The 18,631-nt window shown below is 35.2% G+C and overlaps 1 protein-coding gene across 5 annotated transcripts in view; it reads left to right on the top strand.

The window, feature by feature from the left end:
• The window catches only part of CASC1 (cancer susceptibility 1), an 85,250-nt gene that overhangs the window by 44,371 nt on the left and 22,248 nt on the right, over window positions 1-18,631 (top strand). For all 5 annotated transcript variants that reach the window (XM_023504686.2, XM_031938470.1, XM_031938469.1 and 2 more), the window contains 2 exons: window positions 4,911-5,014; window positions 10,404-10,719. In XM_023504686.2, the coding sequence (XP_023360454.1) occupies window positions 4,911-5,014; window positions 10,404-10,719 (420 nt within the window). The remainder of the gene's footprint in view (window positions 1-4,910; window positions 5,015-10,403; window positions 10,720-18,631) is intronic.

The raw sequence follows: 18,631 nt of genomic DNA, 5'->3' as shown, positions 1-18,631 counted from the left end.
TCTATATATCTATACATAATCCTTCTAATTGCCATAATAATGAGAATATTTTAATGAGATACAAGGATCATCCTCTCATGTAGGAATGTAAACAGATAAACCTTAAGTCCTTTATGATAACAGTTTCCTGATTACCTCCTTTGCTTTTCAGAATCCTGTATTTGAAAATTAAATTTTCCATTCAGCTCTGGTCTTTTCATCGAATGCTTTAAAATCCTCTGTTTCTTTGAATGACCATCTTTATACTCAGTTTTGCTGGATAGGGGATTCTTGCTTCCAATCCTAGCTCCATTGCTCTCTATTCCAAGCCCTCTGATACTTTAATGTAGAAGCTGCTAAATCTTGTGTTATCCTGACTGTAATTCCACTATTCTTGAATTATTTCTGGGATGCTTGAAATATTTTCTCCTTGACCTGGGAAATTTTGGAATTTGGCTATAATCCTGGAAATTTTTATTTTGGGGTCTCTGTTAGGAGGGAATCAGTGGATTCTTTCAATTTCTATTTTACTATCTGGTTCTAACTGGTCAGAACAGTTTTCCTTGATAATTTCTTGAAAGATGATTTCCTGGCACTTTTTTTTTGTCATAATTTTCAGGTAGACCAATAATTTTTACATATCTTTTCTGCATCCATTTTCCAGGTCAATTGTTTTTCCAATGAGATATTTCACATTTTTCTATTTTTTTTTTCATTTTTGGGAGGTTTTGCTTTATTGTATCTTGATTTTTAATAGTCATTAGCGTCCATTTGCTCAGTTCTATTTTTTAAAGAGTTATTTTCCTCAGTGAATTTTGTACCTCCTTTCACAATTGACCAATTTTGCTTTTTAATGCATTCTTCTCATAAGTTTTTTGTGATTCCTTTTGCACCTCTCTCAATTTTTTCTCTAATTTTCCCTCTATCTCTCTTACTTGATTTTCAAAGTCCCTTTTGAGCTCTTCCATGGTCTGAGCCCAATTTTTATTTTTCTTGGAGGTTTTGGATGTAGGAGCTTTGACTTTGTTAGAATTTCTGAATATGTATTTTATCTTTCTTGTCACCATTATAACTTTCAATGGTCAGAAACTTTTTTTTCATTTTCTGCTCACTTTTCTAGTCCATTACTTGACTTTTAATTTGTTTATTAAAGTAGGGCTCTGTTTCCAGGGTGGAGGGTGTACTGTCTCAAGCTTTAGGGGGTTTGTGTTGCTGTTTTCAGAAATCCTTCTTGGAATCTGACCACAAGCCCTGGAGCTGTTAGGTGTGTCCCCGCCCCTCTGAAACTGTAAGAACTAGTGTACTGGCTGGGAATAGGAATCACCTGACCAGGGCTGCACTGGTATTGCACTTCAGACTCCCACCTCACTGCCATGGACCCTCTCCACTGACCTTCTGAGTCCTCCTTGGTGTCTCAGGGCTGAGAGATCCAGAAACCTCCAGCACTGCTGCTGATTCAGAGGTCCTGCCTCACTGAGGCTGGGGTCCAGGTCAGAGCTGGGGCCCCAGGCAGGCCTGTGCTGGGACTGGGCACTGGGGTCCCACTCTGGTTCCACAGACCTTTTCTGCTAGGCTGGGTCTAGGTCCAGGGCTGCATTAACACCCCCACTCTGATGTCACAGACCTTTTCTGCTGAACTTCTAAGTTGTCTTTGATGGAAAATGTTCTATTCTTATCTTTTTGTGTGTTTTGATGTTCTAAAATCTATTTTGAGTCATTATTTAAAGGAATTTGGAACAATTTGGAAGAGAGGTTGGACAAGTTTCTGCCTTCACTATATTTAAATAAGTAAATGAATGAATGAGTAAATAAATAGGTAGGTAAATATAGACATATAAATGCTTATGTATACACACATACATATATATGTTCACACACACACATACACACACATGCACACACACACACACACACACACACATATATATATATATATATATATATATACATTTATATATTTTTAAAAAGTTGGCTGCTGCTTTTTTTCTCTATATCAGAATTATTTACCATCAGTCTAGAAAAGATCTGAGAGCTTTAGTGCCCTGCAATGTTACCATGAGTGAACAATGTGATGTGGGAGTTCAGCCAGATCTGTGTTAAAGGAGGCAAAGTGTCCAAATCAGGGCAGTTAGATGGCACAGTGTATAGAATGTGCTTGACCTGGAGTTAGGAATCTTCACCGTCCAGTGTTCTACTCTGGCCTCAATCATTTCCAGTGGTCACTCTGGGCAAATAAGTTAAATCTTATTTGCTTAAGTTTCCTCATCTATAATATGAAGTAGAAAAGGGAATGGCAAACTCTTCTACTATCTTTGCCGAGAAAACTCCAAATGGGACTACAAAGAGTTGGAGAAGACTGAACAACAACAAAATATTCAAGTTGAGGGAAATCATACTTCTGTACTTAGTCGTGGTCAGACCACATTTGGAGTAATTATTTTTTAGTTTGGGGGACCATATTTTAGGACAGAGATAATCTGGAGAGTGACTTGAGATGACAAAGGACTGTCCTCTGTAAGGATTACTGCAAGGGGATATTTGTCCTAAAGAGCAGAAGACTTAGGATATTTCCATTGTCCTTAGGAATTTCAGTAATAAAAATGTTTTGCTTTACCTCAGAGGGAAACCCTTGGAGCAGGGAGTGCAATCACTGAGAAACTCAATGTAAGAAAACATGTCCTACAAATTATAACTGTTCAGGAATGATATGGGGCTGTCTTGGGAGATAGTTGGCACTTGTTCAAAATCCTCAAGCAAAAGCTGGATTTTGTCTATTTAAAAAGCCATTGATTGTAGTGGGATTCTCTTATCAGGTATGAATCGGACTAGATGATTTTGAAAATCTCTTTCATTTCTGAGAGTTTGTAATTCTTTGGCCTTCACCTCATAATCAAGAAAGCCTCTAAATTCTATGTTAACTGAATTTTTGGTTTGAAGCACAGTAATTGTGCAATCTATAAGTTACTAGGTCTGGGTCTTTAAGAAAACACAATACTTGGCATATAGTAGTAGGTTCTTAAATGCTTCTTGATGACTTGAAAAGGGGTTATAGTTTCAGGATAAAAGAATGGGAAGAGGTTTTATAATTAATAGTTGACATCTGGTAATTTCAAAAGCAATTTTATTTTCAAATTAGTCACAGAATTTAGTTAATAAAGGATTTTTTTTTTAAATAAAGAAGCTGAATAAGCCTATATCCATTCATTTGCTTATTCAATAGACATTTGTCACTTATGTTATACAGAAAACTGCTGTTCATTTAAAATGATAATTTTTTTTTTTGATAACTTACAAATCTTTTGAAAGCTATCCCAGGTTTAAAGCCTATTCTGGATTAGTTTCTACTGAAAATTCATAACTCTCAGACCCCCACTACTGTTCCTTTACCAGATCTATAAGAAGAGAGATAGAAGTTCAAAACAATTGATTCATAATTAAACAGAATTGCAAAAAAAAAAAAAAATAACATTTTTGCCATACGCTTGCAGTATATCCTCTTGAAGATTATCATGCCATCAGTGGTAGCGGACATGTATGGTAAAATTTCATGTGCCATATACACTCATGACCATATTCCTGTTGAATAATCTTTATCCTCAAAATCACCATTTGATCCTTATTCCTGGCCTTCTTTCTTGGCGCTGACAGCTGCTCTGTCCCTAAACTAGACTATTTTGTTACAAACCTTTATTGTGCTCTCTTAATTAGGCTATTCTTTTCAGATTCTTCAGTGTCATCTGTTGGACTTAAAATTGAATTAGAACTGCTTATGTGATCTTTTTCCACAAAAAAGGAGAGATCCTTGTCTCCTTTCTCCATAGCATCAGGGTACTTTTAGTTCCTTTTCTTTGAGTTTAGGCCTCTAGATACATCAAGTCGTCAGCAGAAGCTAAAAGAAATTTGGGTTTAGATTTTTTCTGTCTTTCAAATTCCTGTGCTTAACTTCTACCTCAATTGCTATTTCTTGACCTGAGTGAACTCTTAAAAAAATGCCTTTCAATTTTTTTTTCCCAGTCTCTTTCATGCCCCTTGTGATCTAGGCAAATAATTTTTGGATTACCAGTATCCAAGACTGAAAGTTTAAAAGGAACTGGATGGGACTACTAACCTTTTCTCTTACATTCATGTCAACCACAAAATTGTGGATCTCTTTCCAGTTTATACCACACAGCATTTGTCCTCAAGGACAGTCAAGAGACATATTATTTGGAGTTTTCTTTCTTTCCTTCTGTTTCATTTCTATGGAACCTTAATTATTCTAAGGCCATCCTGAAAGAGCCATTCTGGCTCTGGAGGCAGAGGACCTGACTTTATAGTCCACTTTGGAGACTTACTCCTGAGGCAAACCTATTTGGACTTGGGTTTTCTTATATAGAAAATGAAAGGATTGAATTAGGTGACTTTGAAATCTCTTATATCTCTATTTGTTTCTTCCCCTATTGTGGAGAAAACTCCAGTGTAAATGCCAATTTCCCTAACATCTCTAGGATCAAATACAAACTCCTCTATTTGGCATTCAAAGCTCTTCATAACTTGGCTCCAAATTACATTCCCACTAATAATACACATTACTCTTCTATACACAGGATGGAGTTTGACTATATTGGCCACCTTACTGTTCCTCAAGACATTCAAGTATTGTCTTTTATAAGAAATGTGTCCTGTTTCTTCCAATAACTAGAGGATTTCCCCACAAAATTGATTTGTATTTATTTTTGTATGTACATATAGATGTACATGTTTTCTTCCCCCAATAGAATGTCAGCTTCTTGAAGGCAGGTACTGTTTTGCATTTCTTTTGTATCCCTGGTGTCTAGTGCAGTACCTGGTAAGTGCTTAATAAATATCTTTTGATTAATTCATTGATTGTTGGATAGTAAAGAGGGCTTCTAGATTTTTGAACTTTATTTTTTGTTGTTGTTGATTTACAGGAAGCCAGTTCTTTAGTCGATACTGACAGTGGAAATATGGAGAAGATCATTAAAGATGAAAATATCACTTTGTATGTTTGGGCAAACCTCAAGAAGAATCCAAAGTAATTCCGTAATTTGTTGGGTTTTTTCTTTTTGGCAGAAAAAAATGAGTAGTCAAACTGTCATAAATAAGTTAAAAGAAATTTCTTTTATAAATGAAAGAAACATTTCCTATATTTCCTAATTTCAAAAATTTGAGGGTTGAGAGTTGCAGTTGACTTAAATTGAATTCCCTAATACTTGAATTATAATGAGCAAACAGATAGAAACAATACTTGCCTTAATGAAGCTTATAATTAAGTAGACAATATTATTACTTTTTTTTTTTTTTTTTGCCATTTTGGTTTCAAGTGAGTTGAATGAAATTTTCCTCAAATTTACAAAAAGATCAATTTGAATCAACAGTATGATGTGGCAGTCAAAAAAGTAATGCAATCAATCCTAGAATTCAAAGAGCTTCCTGAGACTTGTCAAGTCTGGCAACCACTATCCACATGTAGGAATAAATAATACTGATGGAACAAGCCCAATATAGAAAGCATTTTAATATGGAGTATGATGAAGTCCTCATCAGTAAATTAGAAGAATTGAGGACATAGGTGTTATTTTCATTAATGTTACATTTTGAATGTTAGGCATTTTGAAAGAAAAAGGAAGATATGGAAGGAGAATAAACAGCTGGCTACAAAGATGGCTGGGAAAGATTTCAGAACATCTTATGATAAAGGAACATAGCTTTAGGGTAGGAATAGAATGCATTCAGTTAAGACTAAGAAAAATACATTTGCTTAAAGACTCAATGGTCTGATCTGAAAGGCATTAAACTGGAAAAAAGAGACAATTGCCCAGATAAAGTTGTCAAATCATAAACTGAAGAAAGTAACAATTATGCCCCAGGAAGAATAACAGGGAAAGGACTTAATAATTTGCAGGAGAAAATAAATCTGGGTTTGGGTCATATGGCTTGAATATTGTAATGCAAACTTTTACTTAAGAGGGAGATTTAAAATTTTTAAACATATCTGTACATATATTCATATATTTTAAAAAATACAATGATCTTGAGGCATAAAACATGGGAGAGAGAATATGAATGAAGATACGAGAGGAAGACATAGAAGAGAGATTGTGGTAAGAATATATTATAAGTCAGGTGACTGGAAGGCTTCTTTCTACCTATGTGACTGGAAAATTAGTGTAACTTCCTAAGTTTCAACATTTGTAAAATGAACTAGATGATCACTGAGGTTCCATTCAGCTGTCAGGTTCAGGATTATTAAGCTCTAAACACTAAAATGCTATTAACTTGTTAGTGAAATAGGCACTTAGAAGGAAATAAAAGACATTTTACTATTCAAAGTAGATAAGGAGGCTGCCTGTTAAGTTGAATTCTGCCCTTGAGATTTATTAATTGTGTGATCCTCTTGTTGAGAATCTTTAAGGAATTGTGAAGGATAATAATGGTGCTGTGGGGACTATTAAGTTTTATATCAGTTTTAAAAAGGGGAAGACTAAACTATAAGCAAATAAGTTGGACATCGGTTCTTGGGAAATCTAAGAACCCTTTATTTTAATAGACCATTAGACGTTTTGATATCTTATTAGTTTAGTCAGACAGTATTTATTAAAAAACAAATCATTCCAGGCCAACTTCAGGCTTAGTCACCTGTTAGTATGATAGGGACATACCATTAGATACACCATGCCTGACTTTGAGTGAGATATTAGAAGGAATCTTTCCTGGTATTCTTTTACTTACTTTTCCAGCTTTTTAATTTTCTCTTCAAATCTTCCCTAGGTCTCTTTTCTTTTCTCATTTTTTTCTTCTGCTGCTTTTATTTTTCTAAAATACTTTTTATTTCTTTAAAAATATTATTGCTTCATCTATTCCAGAAATTCTGGTTGACTTATGTCCAAGCTGTGATTGTCTTTGAGTTTTTGCTTATAGATGTTTGGAGTCCTCTTTTTTTGGGTTTATGTCTTAAACATTCCTCTCAGCAACATAGCTGTTATTAATGTGATTCTTTTTTTGTTCATTCATTCTTTCAGCTTACTTCCTGATTTAAGACTTTATTTAGAGCCAAGTTCTGCATAGTTCTGGGGAGAGTGTCTAACTAAACTTCTTGGATTCTTCAGTTGATTTCTTGGGAATACTGGATATTGTATTATTTCAGGATCTCAGGGGCAGTTCGTGATCAGGCTATGGACCTGAAAGTTTTCGGTGCTCCTGATGTGGTCTGATTCTTATTAAGGTTCTCATGGACTGAGCTTTGCAAGTTCCTGACCTGGGTTTGGGGTCTATTGTCATGCCTCTAATTGAAAGTTCCAGGGGATTACATCTGGACTCCATTAGCTAAGTGGAAAGTACAGTGACAGAATACCAGGCTTCCCTTTGCTTTGAAATTCCTGACCAGGCCAATTTGACACAGGCCTTGGACTGGGCTAGAGGCTAGAACTAAGATTCTGTTCCATTCTTGGGTTAGAGACACACAGCTACTGTTTGCTTTTAGATTTGTTCCTTGTTCATATACAAAGCCAGTGAGCTTGAACTGTTCTTATTTTGGGCTCCGTTCCAGAAATATAGATCCCCTCCTGATCTAAGACACAAAACTGGATAGTGAACCATGGAGCTGCCTGTTGGCACACATTCCCATATTCAACACAAGAGTGGAGTTCTGTATGAATATGGCAACTTTTTTGCTCTTATACCCAGCCTCAGTTTTCCTTGCATTTTCATGCTCTAGAATACACCCTTTGGACACCTAGACAGACCCTGTTCCCATCTCCAATCCCTTTGCCTCTCTCCCAGAGCTGTTCTGGGCTGGAATCACTTTGATTTTTTTCTTAGATTTCCCAATCAGGGCTTGGATTGGTATATTTTATGAATTTTTGTGTAGGGATTGTATTAGATGAGCAGGGCTAAACTTTTTTGATGCTCGGCCATCTTGGTTCCATTTCCTTTTCATACTGTAATAATTAAGATGAGAACTGTGTTATAATATACTTTGGTAAATTTTGGAACTAGTTGAGTGATTGACTCTTTAGTGTCAATTAATAGATAAATGTTAAACTAGAGGGAAAGATGTAGAAGAGAGTGCTTTGAGTTAGCTATCTTTAGATTTCTTTGAAAAAAATATTTTTATTGATTCTGATTTTTATATGACATTCATTCCTGAAAATTATCTTACCCTCTTTTCCTATTTAGCAAAGCAGTTCACTTAAAACTAATATATTGATTGTGTCAGATAGTATATGCAATATTTTATACCCATAGATCTGTACTTCTGCATTAAAGGGAGTGAAGTACATTTTTCTTAAACTCTACTCAAGGATCAAAGTTGATCCTTTACAAAAAATTCAACTTTGTTTTTTTTTTCTTTTCTGTTTAATTATTGTAATCATTGTGCAGATGAATTTTTTAAAAGATTTTTATCAGCTACTTGGATATAGAGATAGGTAAGCTCTTATCAAATCACATCTGCTGGGATGGATAAGTAATGTATTAGATAGTAAAGCTGGGATCAGAAAAGATATTGACAGACTAAAATGAAGACCCATAGCTAAGAAGATGAAATTTTGAAAGGGATCCATGTAAAATCTACTTCTTGTATTGCAAAAGAAACTGCACAAGAATATAAGAAGGATATGACAAAAAAGAAATTCGTGTGAAAACCTGCACCTCCCCCCCACCCCAAACAGAAAATAAAACTTGAGCATTTCATTATATAGTCAGCTCATTATGAGAAATAGTGTGAATGTTATATCAGAGGCAGATTAAACCCAGGTCTTCCTGGCCTCAAAGTATTGTCTCTGCTCACTATGCCATGTTGTCTTCATTAATGCCATCTTGAGATTCATTAATAGTAGTAAAATGTCCTGAACAGTGAATTATATTGATCTTATTATCTTCTGCCCTGGTCAAAGCACATATAAAGTGTATTGTGTTTATTTAGGGTGCTAGATTTTTGGTAGAACATTCACAAGTTAGGACAGATCTAGAGTTTTGAAATCATTCTGTGTGAAAATTCATTTGGAACTTATTATGCCTCTGAGAACCTCATTATCTTGTAGAACCACCTCATCTCTGGAACTCACGCCTCCTCATCTCCTGCCTATTCCTTAGCCCCACAGGTGGAGAGTAGAGAGCAGACGGCTCCTCCCAAATCCTTCATTCAAGAATGGGCCCTAGGCTATCTGGCTCTGCATTTCCCAACATCTTATACTCCTCTGTCTCCATCATTTCCGTACAGTTTCTGTTATCTCACCCTTCTTCATCTTTTCAGCTTCCTTTTCTAGACTGTCACATTAAAGAGATTAAGAGGATTTGATTAGGTTCTAAATATCTGAATGATTATCCCCTAGAAAACAAATCAATCTTATTTTGCTTAGATTCAGAAGGTAGCTTAATATTTTTTTCTCAATTCAATTAGCATTTATTTAGTGGCCGTACTATGTGCCAAGAACTGAGCTAAACTTTTTATAAATATTATCTCATTTGATCTTCATCACAAGTCTGTAGGGTAGGGACTATTATGGTCAGGAAACTAAGATAGACAGTTTAAATATCTTGCTCAGGATCACATGGCTAGGAAGCGTTTGATTTTGTCTTCCTAACTAAGCATAGAGTTCTATAGTGCTAGCTTGTTGAGACTATAGTCAGGAGGAACTATTTAGAAGGCTATTGTAATAGTATAGGTAAGAAATGTTAATGACAGAATTAGGGTAGGATGAGGACCCTAGTTATAGAAAGTTGATTTCAACTACAAATTTCTTAATAATTAGTTGTCTCAAAGTGGAGTGGGTTTGGTAGATAGGTTTTCATTGTTAATGGAGTTTTTTAAATTTTAAGCAAGATGACTGCTTGTCATGGACATCTTTTAGGGAGATCTATGTTAGACTGGATAGCCTTCCAGTTTGCCATTAGGTACCTTCCAACTGTAAGATTTTATGACTTTGTTAAGAGAGAGAAACAAGATAGAGAGTGAGAGAAAAGAGAGAGTAAATGAGAGAGACAGACAGACAGACAGACAGATAGAGAAGGTGATATGAGGTTTAGAGACTTGTACTTGGGGTCAATGGGTTCCAACCTGGGTTGAAATCCAGCTCTAGATATATACTATCTGAGTAACCTCAGACACTAGCTTTATGGTTAAGAGGCAGTTAGTTGGTGCAGTGGACAGAGTATTGGGAGTTGAATAAATTTGAATATGACCTCATTTAACTATATAAATAAACTTAATCTAATCATTTAACTACTTTTTGCCTAAATTTCCTCATCTGTAAAATGGGGCTAATATTAACACCTACTTTCCAGGGTTTTTATGAAAATAAAGTGAGATAACATCTGTAAAGTGCTGTGTAAATCTTAAAGAATTGTTTATTATTAATATCATTAATTTACATGGTACCTTTATTGCCAGAAACTCATTTTTAATGAAAATTTATTAACAGGTATAAAAGGATCAAATTTGGTGACACTGGAGTTGGATTTGAAATTCCAAAGGCACTAGCAACAAGTGATATTGCTGTCCGTATTTTTCACACTAATTATGATCACGTTTCTCCACTGCCTATGATTCCAAGGTTAGCAAAATCAGAAATCACTGACGTAATTATTGAAGATTCCGCAGAAAAAGAAACTGCTAAGGATGAAGAAGTTCCTCAGGCAGGCTTAGAGGAAGTGGCTGAAAATCAAGAATTAATGACTTCTTCAATTTTTGAAATGGACATGACAAAAACGGAATCATCCCTTGTTAATTCCAAAAAGGTAGGATGGTCTCAAAAAAGGGAAACCCCTTTTCAGGTCCTTATGATGATCATAAGGACATCAGGTGTCATTATGATTCTTATGATCCTTCTTACAATATTTTTTTAATTTTTTAAATTTTTTGTTGAAGCTTTTTAATCTTCAAAACATATGCAAATATAATTTTTCAACACTGACCCTTGAAAAACCTTGAGTTTCAATTTTTTCCCACTTTCTCCAATTTTTGCTTTTGCATAATCTGAGATCAGAATGGCTATTCCTGCTTTTTTTACTTCACTTGAAGCATAATAGATTCTGCGTCAGCCTTTTACCTTTACTCTATATGTATTGCTCTGCTTTAAATGTATTACTTATAAACGGATTTTGGCTTTTAATCCAGTCTGCTATCTGCTTATGCTTTATGGGAGAGTTCACCCCATTCATACTTACAGTTAAAACTACTAATTCTGTATTTCCTACTGTCTTATTAACCCCAAATTATACTTTTCTCTTTCCCTCTTCCTCAGTATTTTATACTTATGAGCACTATTTGCCTCAAGCAGAGCCCTTCCTCTTTAGAGTCCCTCCCCCCTTTTTATACCTTTTCCCTTTTATTTCTGTTTTCCCTTCTATTTAGCCTACCTCTTCCCTTTTCCCCTTTCCCTTCCTACTTTTCTATAAGGTGAGAGAAGTTTCTGGGTGAAACCAAATATGCCTAATATTTTCTCTTTCAGCCAAATCTGATGAGACTAAGATTCACACAATGTTCAACCCCCTCCTTCTTTCCCTCAATTATAATAAGTTTTCTTTGCCTCATCCTGAGATGTAATTTCCCTCATTTTATTTCCACTTTCCCCCCCCCCCCCCCCCCCCCCCCCCCCCCCCCCCCCCCCCCCCCCCCCCCGCCCTTTTTTTTTTTTTGGTACAATCCCCTTTCCAACTCTAGTTTCTTTTTGATACTATAACAATAAAATCAGATTATACATGCACTTTCTATGCATACTTATAACAGAAATACAGTTCTTGAGACTTCTTTTTACCTTTTTATGTTTTTGTTGAGTTCTATATTTGGAGGTCAAACTTTTTGTTTACTTTTTATTAGAAATTAATGAAATTCATTTGTTTCATTGAATGTTCATCTTCCCTGAAAGAAAATGCTCAGTTCAGCTGGGGTAATTTATTCTTGGCTGCATTCCAAGTTTCTTTGCCTTTCAGAATATCAGATTCCAGACCCTTTGATCCTTTAAGGTGGAAGTTGTTAGGTCCTGGGCAATCCTTATTGTGGCTCCTTGGTATTTAAATTATTTCTTTCTGGCTGTTTGTAATATTTTTTCCCTGATCTGATAGTTCTGAAATTTAGCCACGATACTCCTTGGAGTTTTAATTTGGGGGTCTCTTTCAGGAGGTGTTTGGTGAATTCTTTCAATGGCTATTTTAACTTCTGATTCTATAATATCCAGGCAATTGTCTTTGATGATTTCCTGAAAAATAGTGTTTAGGCTCCTTTTGTTCATCATGGTTTTCAGGGAGTCCAATAATTCTTAGATTGTCTTTCTAGATCTATTTTTCAGGTCAGTTGTTTTTTCAAATAGATATTTTACATTTTTTCTATTTTTTTCATTTTTTTGGTTTTGCTTGACTGATTATTGTAGTCTCATTGAGTCATTCATTTCTGTTTGTTCAGTTCTGATTTTTAGTGAATGATTTTCTTCACTTACTTTTTTTTTTTTTTTTTTTTACTTCTTTTTGTATTTGTCCAATTGAATTTTTAAATGAGTTGTTTTGTTCTAGGGAATTTTTTCCATTTTACAAATTCTGTTTTTTAAGAAATTATTTTCTTTTTCTATTTCACAAATTTTGTTTTTCTGGGAGTTTTCTTCTTTTTCCATTTTGTCAAATTTATCTTTCAATGAGTTATATGCTTTTTCCATCTCACTAAGTCTATTTTGTCAAATCTTTTCCAAAACCTCTTGCAGTTTTCCTTTCCCCATTTTTCTTCTATCTATCTCTCTTTAAAGATCCTTTTTAATTTCTTCTAGGAGAGCCTTGTGTGATGGGGACCAAGTTATATCACCTTTTGGGGCTTCATCTAGAGACGATCTGCTTTTAGTCTCCTCAGGTTTTGAAATCTGTTCTCTTTCGCCATAAAAACTATCTGATCAGAGTTCTTTTTGCTTTTTTATTCTTTTTTTTTTAAGTTAAGATATGTTTTTAGGGTAGGGGACTTTTCCAAGCTTCCTCTACAATTGGCAGCAGCTACGCTGGGTCAGTGTTTACTGATTTCTGATGCTGGGTGTGTGTGGCCAGGATCCATGAGACTTTGGCATTTTGGGGTTTACTCTTTACCTTTTGTGTTTGTGTTGAATTTTTTCTAACTTTTCTGCTGATTTACTGGCTTGCAATCAGGGAAGAGTAGCCAACACTGCTGTAGATTCCTCCCTGTAGATTCTCCCACCACGGAGTTTGCACCACCCCAGGACTCTGCACTGGCATTTGTGCCTGGCCTCCTTGCTTTTGGCCTGCTTCCTTCCATGCCCAATTGAAATAGACCTTTTCTGGCAATCTTCGAAATTATCTTCTGCTATTAGTTTGTTGAACTCCCAATATTTGTGGCTTCTGTCAGTCCAGAGCTAATTCAGAGGCTGGATTTGCTAATTGGTCTGAGGGTTGTGGGAGAAGATCAGAAAGAAGTGTGTGTCCTCTCTGCCATCTTGGCTCCACCCCCTTAATCTTTCACTTGGAAGATGGTGAGCTACCAGAGAGCCAGTGTGGTTTCAAAAAGGGCCAAGAAATGGCCAATATGGTATTTGCTGCCCAGCAAATTATAAAATAATTTATAGCAGTGGCAAAGAATTGAAAACTGAATAGATGCCCATCAACTAGGGGAAGGACCAAACAAGTTGTGGTATATATAATTCTGATGGAATACTACTGTATTGTAAAAAATGATGAGGGGGATGGTTTCAGAACTAATGCAAAGTGAAGTGAGTGGAGTCAGAAGAATCTTAAACTTCATAACAAGAATATTATAATGATAATCAGCTATGGAAAACAGGTTTTTTGACCAATATAATGATCTAAGACAGTTCAGAAGGACTTATGATGGCAAATGCTATCCATTTCTAGATAGAGAACTGATAAACTCTGGGTGCAGATTGAAGCATCCTTTTTTTCACTTTTTTATATTTCTTGATTTTTTTTTTTGCAACACGGAAATATGTTTTGCATGATTTCACCTGTATAAATGATATTGCATTGCTTGCTTTCTCAGTGGGCAAGGGAGAAGCACAAGGGAAAGAATTTGGAATTGAACATTGTTTAAAGTGAATGTTAAAAAGAAATAATAAATACATTAAAACAAATCTTTATCAGACCCTTACCTTTACTACTTAACTATTTTCATTCTAGTTTTATCTGTATTGCTTTTGTTAGTGCAAAGTCTTTAAAATTTTATGAAATATGTGGGCCTAGTGTTAGCATGAACAGTGGGTTCTGTTTGTTGTTAATTCATATTGGACAGGGAAATGGATGATGATGTGGACTGGGAAGGCCTGTCTGTCCATGTCAGAGAATAGTCAGGTATTTTGTGACTTTTTGGTCCACTTACTCAATGGTGATAAGGGAGAAAAAAGATTTTTTAATAGATTTTTGGAAATAGAATTGAGTATACATACAAAAGATTACAAGGAAGAAAAGTAGCCATCCTTTCCTGATAGTGATCAAGGCAAGGAATTCTGTAAGTCTCCAGGTAGAGACAGAGACAATGCCAGAGGCCCAGTATTTCCTTCTGGACCAACATGAAGTTATGATGTCATGGCCTCGCTGCTTTTTTTGTCTGTGTTGTGGTTCATTCTTTCCTTCTCATAGTGTTGGAAATGGAATGGACTCGGCAACGAGAACTTCAGAAGTTTGGGAGAGCCAGTAGAGATTCTAAGAATCGCAGTTCATTCTATAATTTTCCAGTAGCTGAGTCCAATGCAGAATACAGTCTCAAGGAAATTAGCTGTAGGACTCAAGACAAGGCATCTAACATACCATACTCTTCAATTAAGAAGAGACTATTCAGTAAATTTGTTGCAGTTGGAAATGGACTTAGTGGGTGGGTTAAAATTTGAGCCCATTCTCCTTAGAGACTAAGGTAATGTTGGGAGAGTGTGCTGTTGGGTATTGGGGGAAAATGTTTCCATCTATAAGACATGATAAGCAGGAGAATTTCAGAAAAAAACTTGAAAACTTACATAAAGTGATGCATAATGAAGTGAACAGAACCAAGAGGACATTGTACACAATAATAGCACAATTGTGCAATGAAGAACTGTGAATCACTTAGCTATTGTCAGCAGTACAATGATCCAAGACAATCCCAAAGGACTAATAATGAAGAAAGAACTGATATTGATTGAATACAAACTGAAGCATGCTATTTTTCACTTTCTATTTTTCATTTTTTCAAGTCTTTATGTATAAAATGAGTAATATGGAAATTTTTTACATAAATGCACATGTATAACTTACATCTGATTGCTTGCAGTCTCAAGAAGAGGCAAGGGGAAAGAGAGAGAATCTGGAACTCAAAACCTTAAATAAAAATGTCAAATTTTTTTTTAAAAAATGAAAATATTTACATTTCTGTTTTTGCTATATTTTAGGAAATATAATTTTAAAAATGTAATTATATTGTATAATTTATATTTATGAGAAGTTAGCTCACTGGTTAAATTAAAACTGGGCAGCTAGGTAGTGCAGTAAAGTGCTAAGCTAAGAGTCAGGAAGACCCAAGTTTTAAAATGGCTTCCGACACTTATTAGCTATGTGACTCCGGACAAGTCACCTAATGCAGTTTACCTCAGTTTCTGCATTTGTAAAATGAGCTGGAGAAAGGAATTGTAAACCATCCAAAAATCTTTGCCAAGAAAATCACAAATGGCATCATGAAGGATCTGACACAAAAATCACTTATGTGGATGCTATTAAGATGATATTAACTTCTTCTTGGTGATTGCTATTTAGGGATACATACTGGAATGAGAGCTGAATCTAATACCATTAGAAGAACCCCTCTGTCCTTAAGAAGTTTCCTAAAATACTCTGGGGCCATGTAACTTATCTGTGCTCTGGGCTTGGTTGGTGTTTAGAGTAGGTCAAGTGTCTTATTGCATGAGGCAGCTAGATGGTAGAGTGAATAGAGCACCAGCCCTGAAGTCAGAAGGACCTGAGTTCAAATCTGGTCTCAGACATAATACTTCCTACCTGTGTGACCCGAAGCATGTCCTTTAACCCCAGTTGTTTTAACAAAAAAGAAAAGAAAAAGTCTTGCTACATGTACGTAATCAAAATTAACTTTTGTGTTTGGTTATTAACATTTCTGTGCTCACAATTGTGAGAGGTATTTTCTTCCTTATTCCTCTGATCTTTGTTTGTGATATGATCTTTTGTGTGTAAGTTGTATATCCACTTAGAGCTTAAGGTAAGCTCTATGGTAAGGTATATGGATGGGAAGTATTAATCTATACCCAATTTTTGCTAGACCATGTTTCAAATTTTTGAGCAGTTTTTATCAAGTAGTGAGTTCTTTCTCCAGTAGTTGGGGTCTTGAAGTTTATTAAATATTATTAAATATATTAAATACTAAATACTAGGTTATGTTTTTACTTATTTTATACTTACTCTGTTTCACTGATTAACCTCTATAGATTATTTAATAACAAATAGTTTGGATGATTTTTTGCTTTATAGCATAGTTTGAGATTTGGAAATGTTTAGACTGCCTTCTCTCCCACTTTGAAAAATTATTTCCTTTGAAACTGAATAAGTTTATCTAAGTCTTTGCCTATTTCTTTGCTTTTATCATGCTTATTATTTTGGCATATTAATATTTCTTTTTTTGTTTTTTTAATATTTCTTTATATTCATGTACCACAATTTCTTTAGCCTTTCTGGATGGACATTTACTTGTTTATAATTCTTTAATAATATAGAAAGTGCTGCTATGAATACGTTGTTGTATGGGAATCTTTCATTTTTTTCCAATGACCTCCTTGAACTATATATCTAGCAGTGGAATCTCTGGAAAATGAACACACTGATGGATTCTTATTGGTCTCATGTCCAATTTAAACTTCCCTTTCAGGTTTTGCTTATAGCTGTTTCAAGTCATTGGCTTCTGAGTTTGTGTTTTGAGCTTCCCTATCTCCATAGAAATTTTTTATGGTCAAGTTCATTTTTGCTATTTGCTCACTTTTCTGGTTTATTTCTTGTCTTTGGACCATGATAGTTGCTAACCTCTGGGGGATGGGGTGAGGGATGGCTAGCCTAATTTTCTGCAGATTTTTGGTGTCTTCAAGGTGGTATAATACAGAGAAAGTTCTTGGTTACTAACCTAATTGGTCTGGGCTCTGCTCCTTACTCAGATAAAGCCTCCATTCCTTCTTCACCACAGACCTTACCACTCCTTTCCACCCTGAAACTATGACCTAGACCTGGGTAAGAGGTAAAAAAAGCTGCCAAATGATACCTAATTTTGTGCCTACTGCTAGTGCAACAGAGAACTAGTGCTCTGTCTGTCTCTTTCTATCACTTTGTTTCTTTCTGTCTGTCTCTTTGTCTTTCTCTTTCTGTTTTTCTCTGTCTCTCTCTGTCTACAATAGTTTTTTGAGCAAAAGTTTAGTCCCTTTACTGCTTCTGGTGTTTCTATCCATAGTTCTCTTTTTGGATGCAGATGGCATTTTCCATTCCAAGTCTTGGAATTGTCTTAGATTTCCATATTGCTGAAAAGAGCCAAGTCTATTACAGTTGATCATCACATAATCTTGGTGTTATTGTGTACAATGTTCTACTCATTTCATTCAGCATCAGTTCATGTAAGTTTTTCTAAGTTTTTCTGAAATCAGCCTGCTGATATGAGGTATTTAAAAAATTTAGAGGGTTGAGGTTGGAGACTTCAGCCATAATGTCCAATCTCCTTGCCATCTTGGCTTGATCCTCTTGATATTTATTTCTTATCTATGTTATCTTTAAGTAGAATTTAATTTCCTTTCTTTAAGTCTTTTAATGATATTTGAAAAATCACCTTTCCTGAAACCATGATTGCTACCTTTAATTTGAGTTCAATTGTACTCATAATAGATTTTGCTCTAGAAAAATGAGAATCTTTATTTAAACCTTGTTTGAATCTTTCTGTTTCAAGTATATTTCTTGTAAATTATATTATTGAATTCTTTCTAATGCATTATGTTTATCCTCTTACATCTTATGTGATTCAGACCATAACTCCTTAATTGTTTCTTTCTAGCTGCTTGCACTGTTTTTTTTTTGACCTGGAAGTTCTAAATTTTAGCAATGAGTTTTTTAGGGAATTTTCATTTTAGGGTTCATGGGTGAGTTCATTTCATTCATCTTCATGATTATGAATGATAATTGTACCATTTCCTCCATTCATTTTAAACAAAAAAGGTGATAAAAAGAAAAGTGTTGGGTTAATCCCTGTAGGAAAGCTAAAAGATTTTATACAGAATCCAGATTGCACATTATTGTTGATCAGTTATTTCAGTTGTGTCTGAGCCTTCATGACCACATTTGAGATTTTCTTGGCAAAGATACTGGAATGTTTTGCCATTTCCTTCTCTGGGTTATTTTACGGATGAGAAACTGAGGTAAACAGGGTTAAATCCCTTGCCTTGCCTGGTTTGAATCATACCATTAGTAAGAGACTGAGGCTAGATTTGAACTCAGGAAGATAACTCCTGACTTCAGGTCTGGAACTCTGTCCACTGTACCACAGATTGCACATTATATTGTGACAAATTATAGGTAAATGAGGAGAAAACAGGCAATGGAGATTTGCATTTCCTTGGGTTCAAATCTTATGTCCAAGAATTCCTAGAATGTCCAAGAATTTATAACTGTGGGCAAGTCATTTAATATTCCGATTTGT

Source organism: Sarcophilus harrisii, chromosome 5 (assembly GCF_902635505.1).
Source record: "Sarcophilus harrisii chromosome 5, mSarHar1.11, whole genome shotgun sequence".
NCBI lineage: Eukaryota > Metazoa > Chordata > Mammalia > Dasyuromorphia > Dasyuridae > Sarcophilus > Sarcophilus harrisii.
This window is presented reverse-complemented; position numbering and strand designations above follow the sequence as displayed.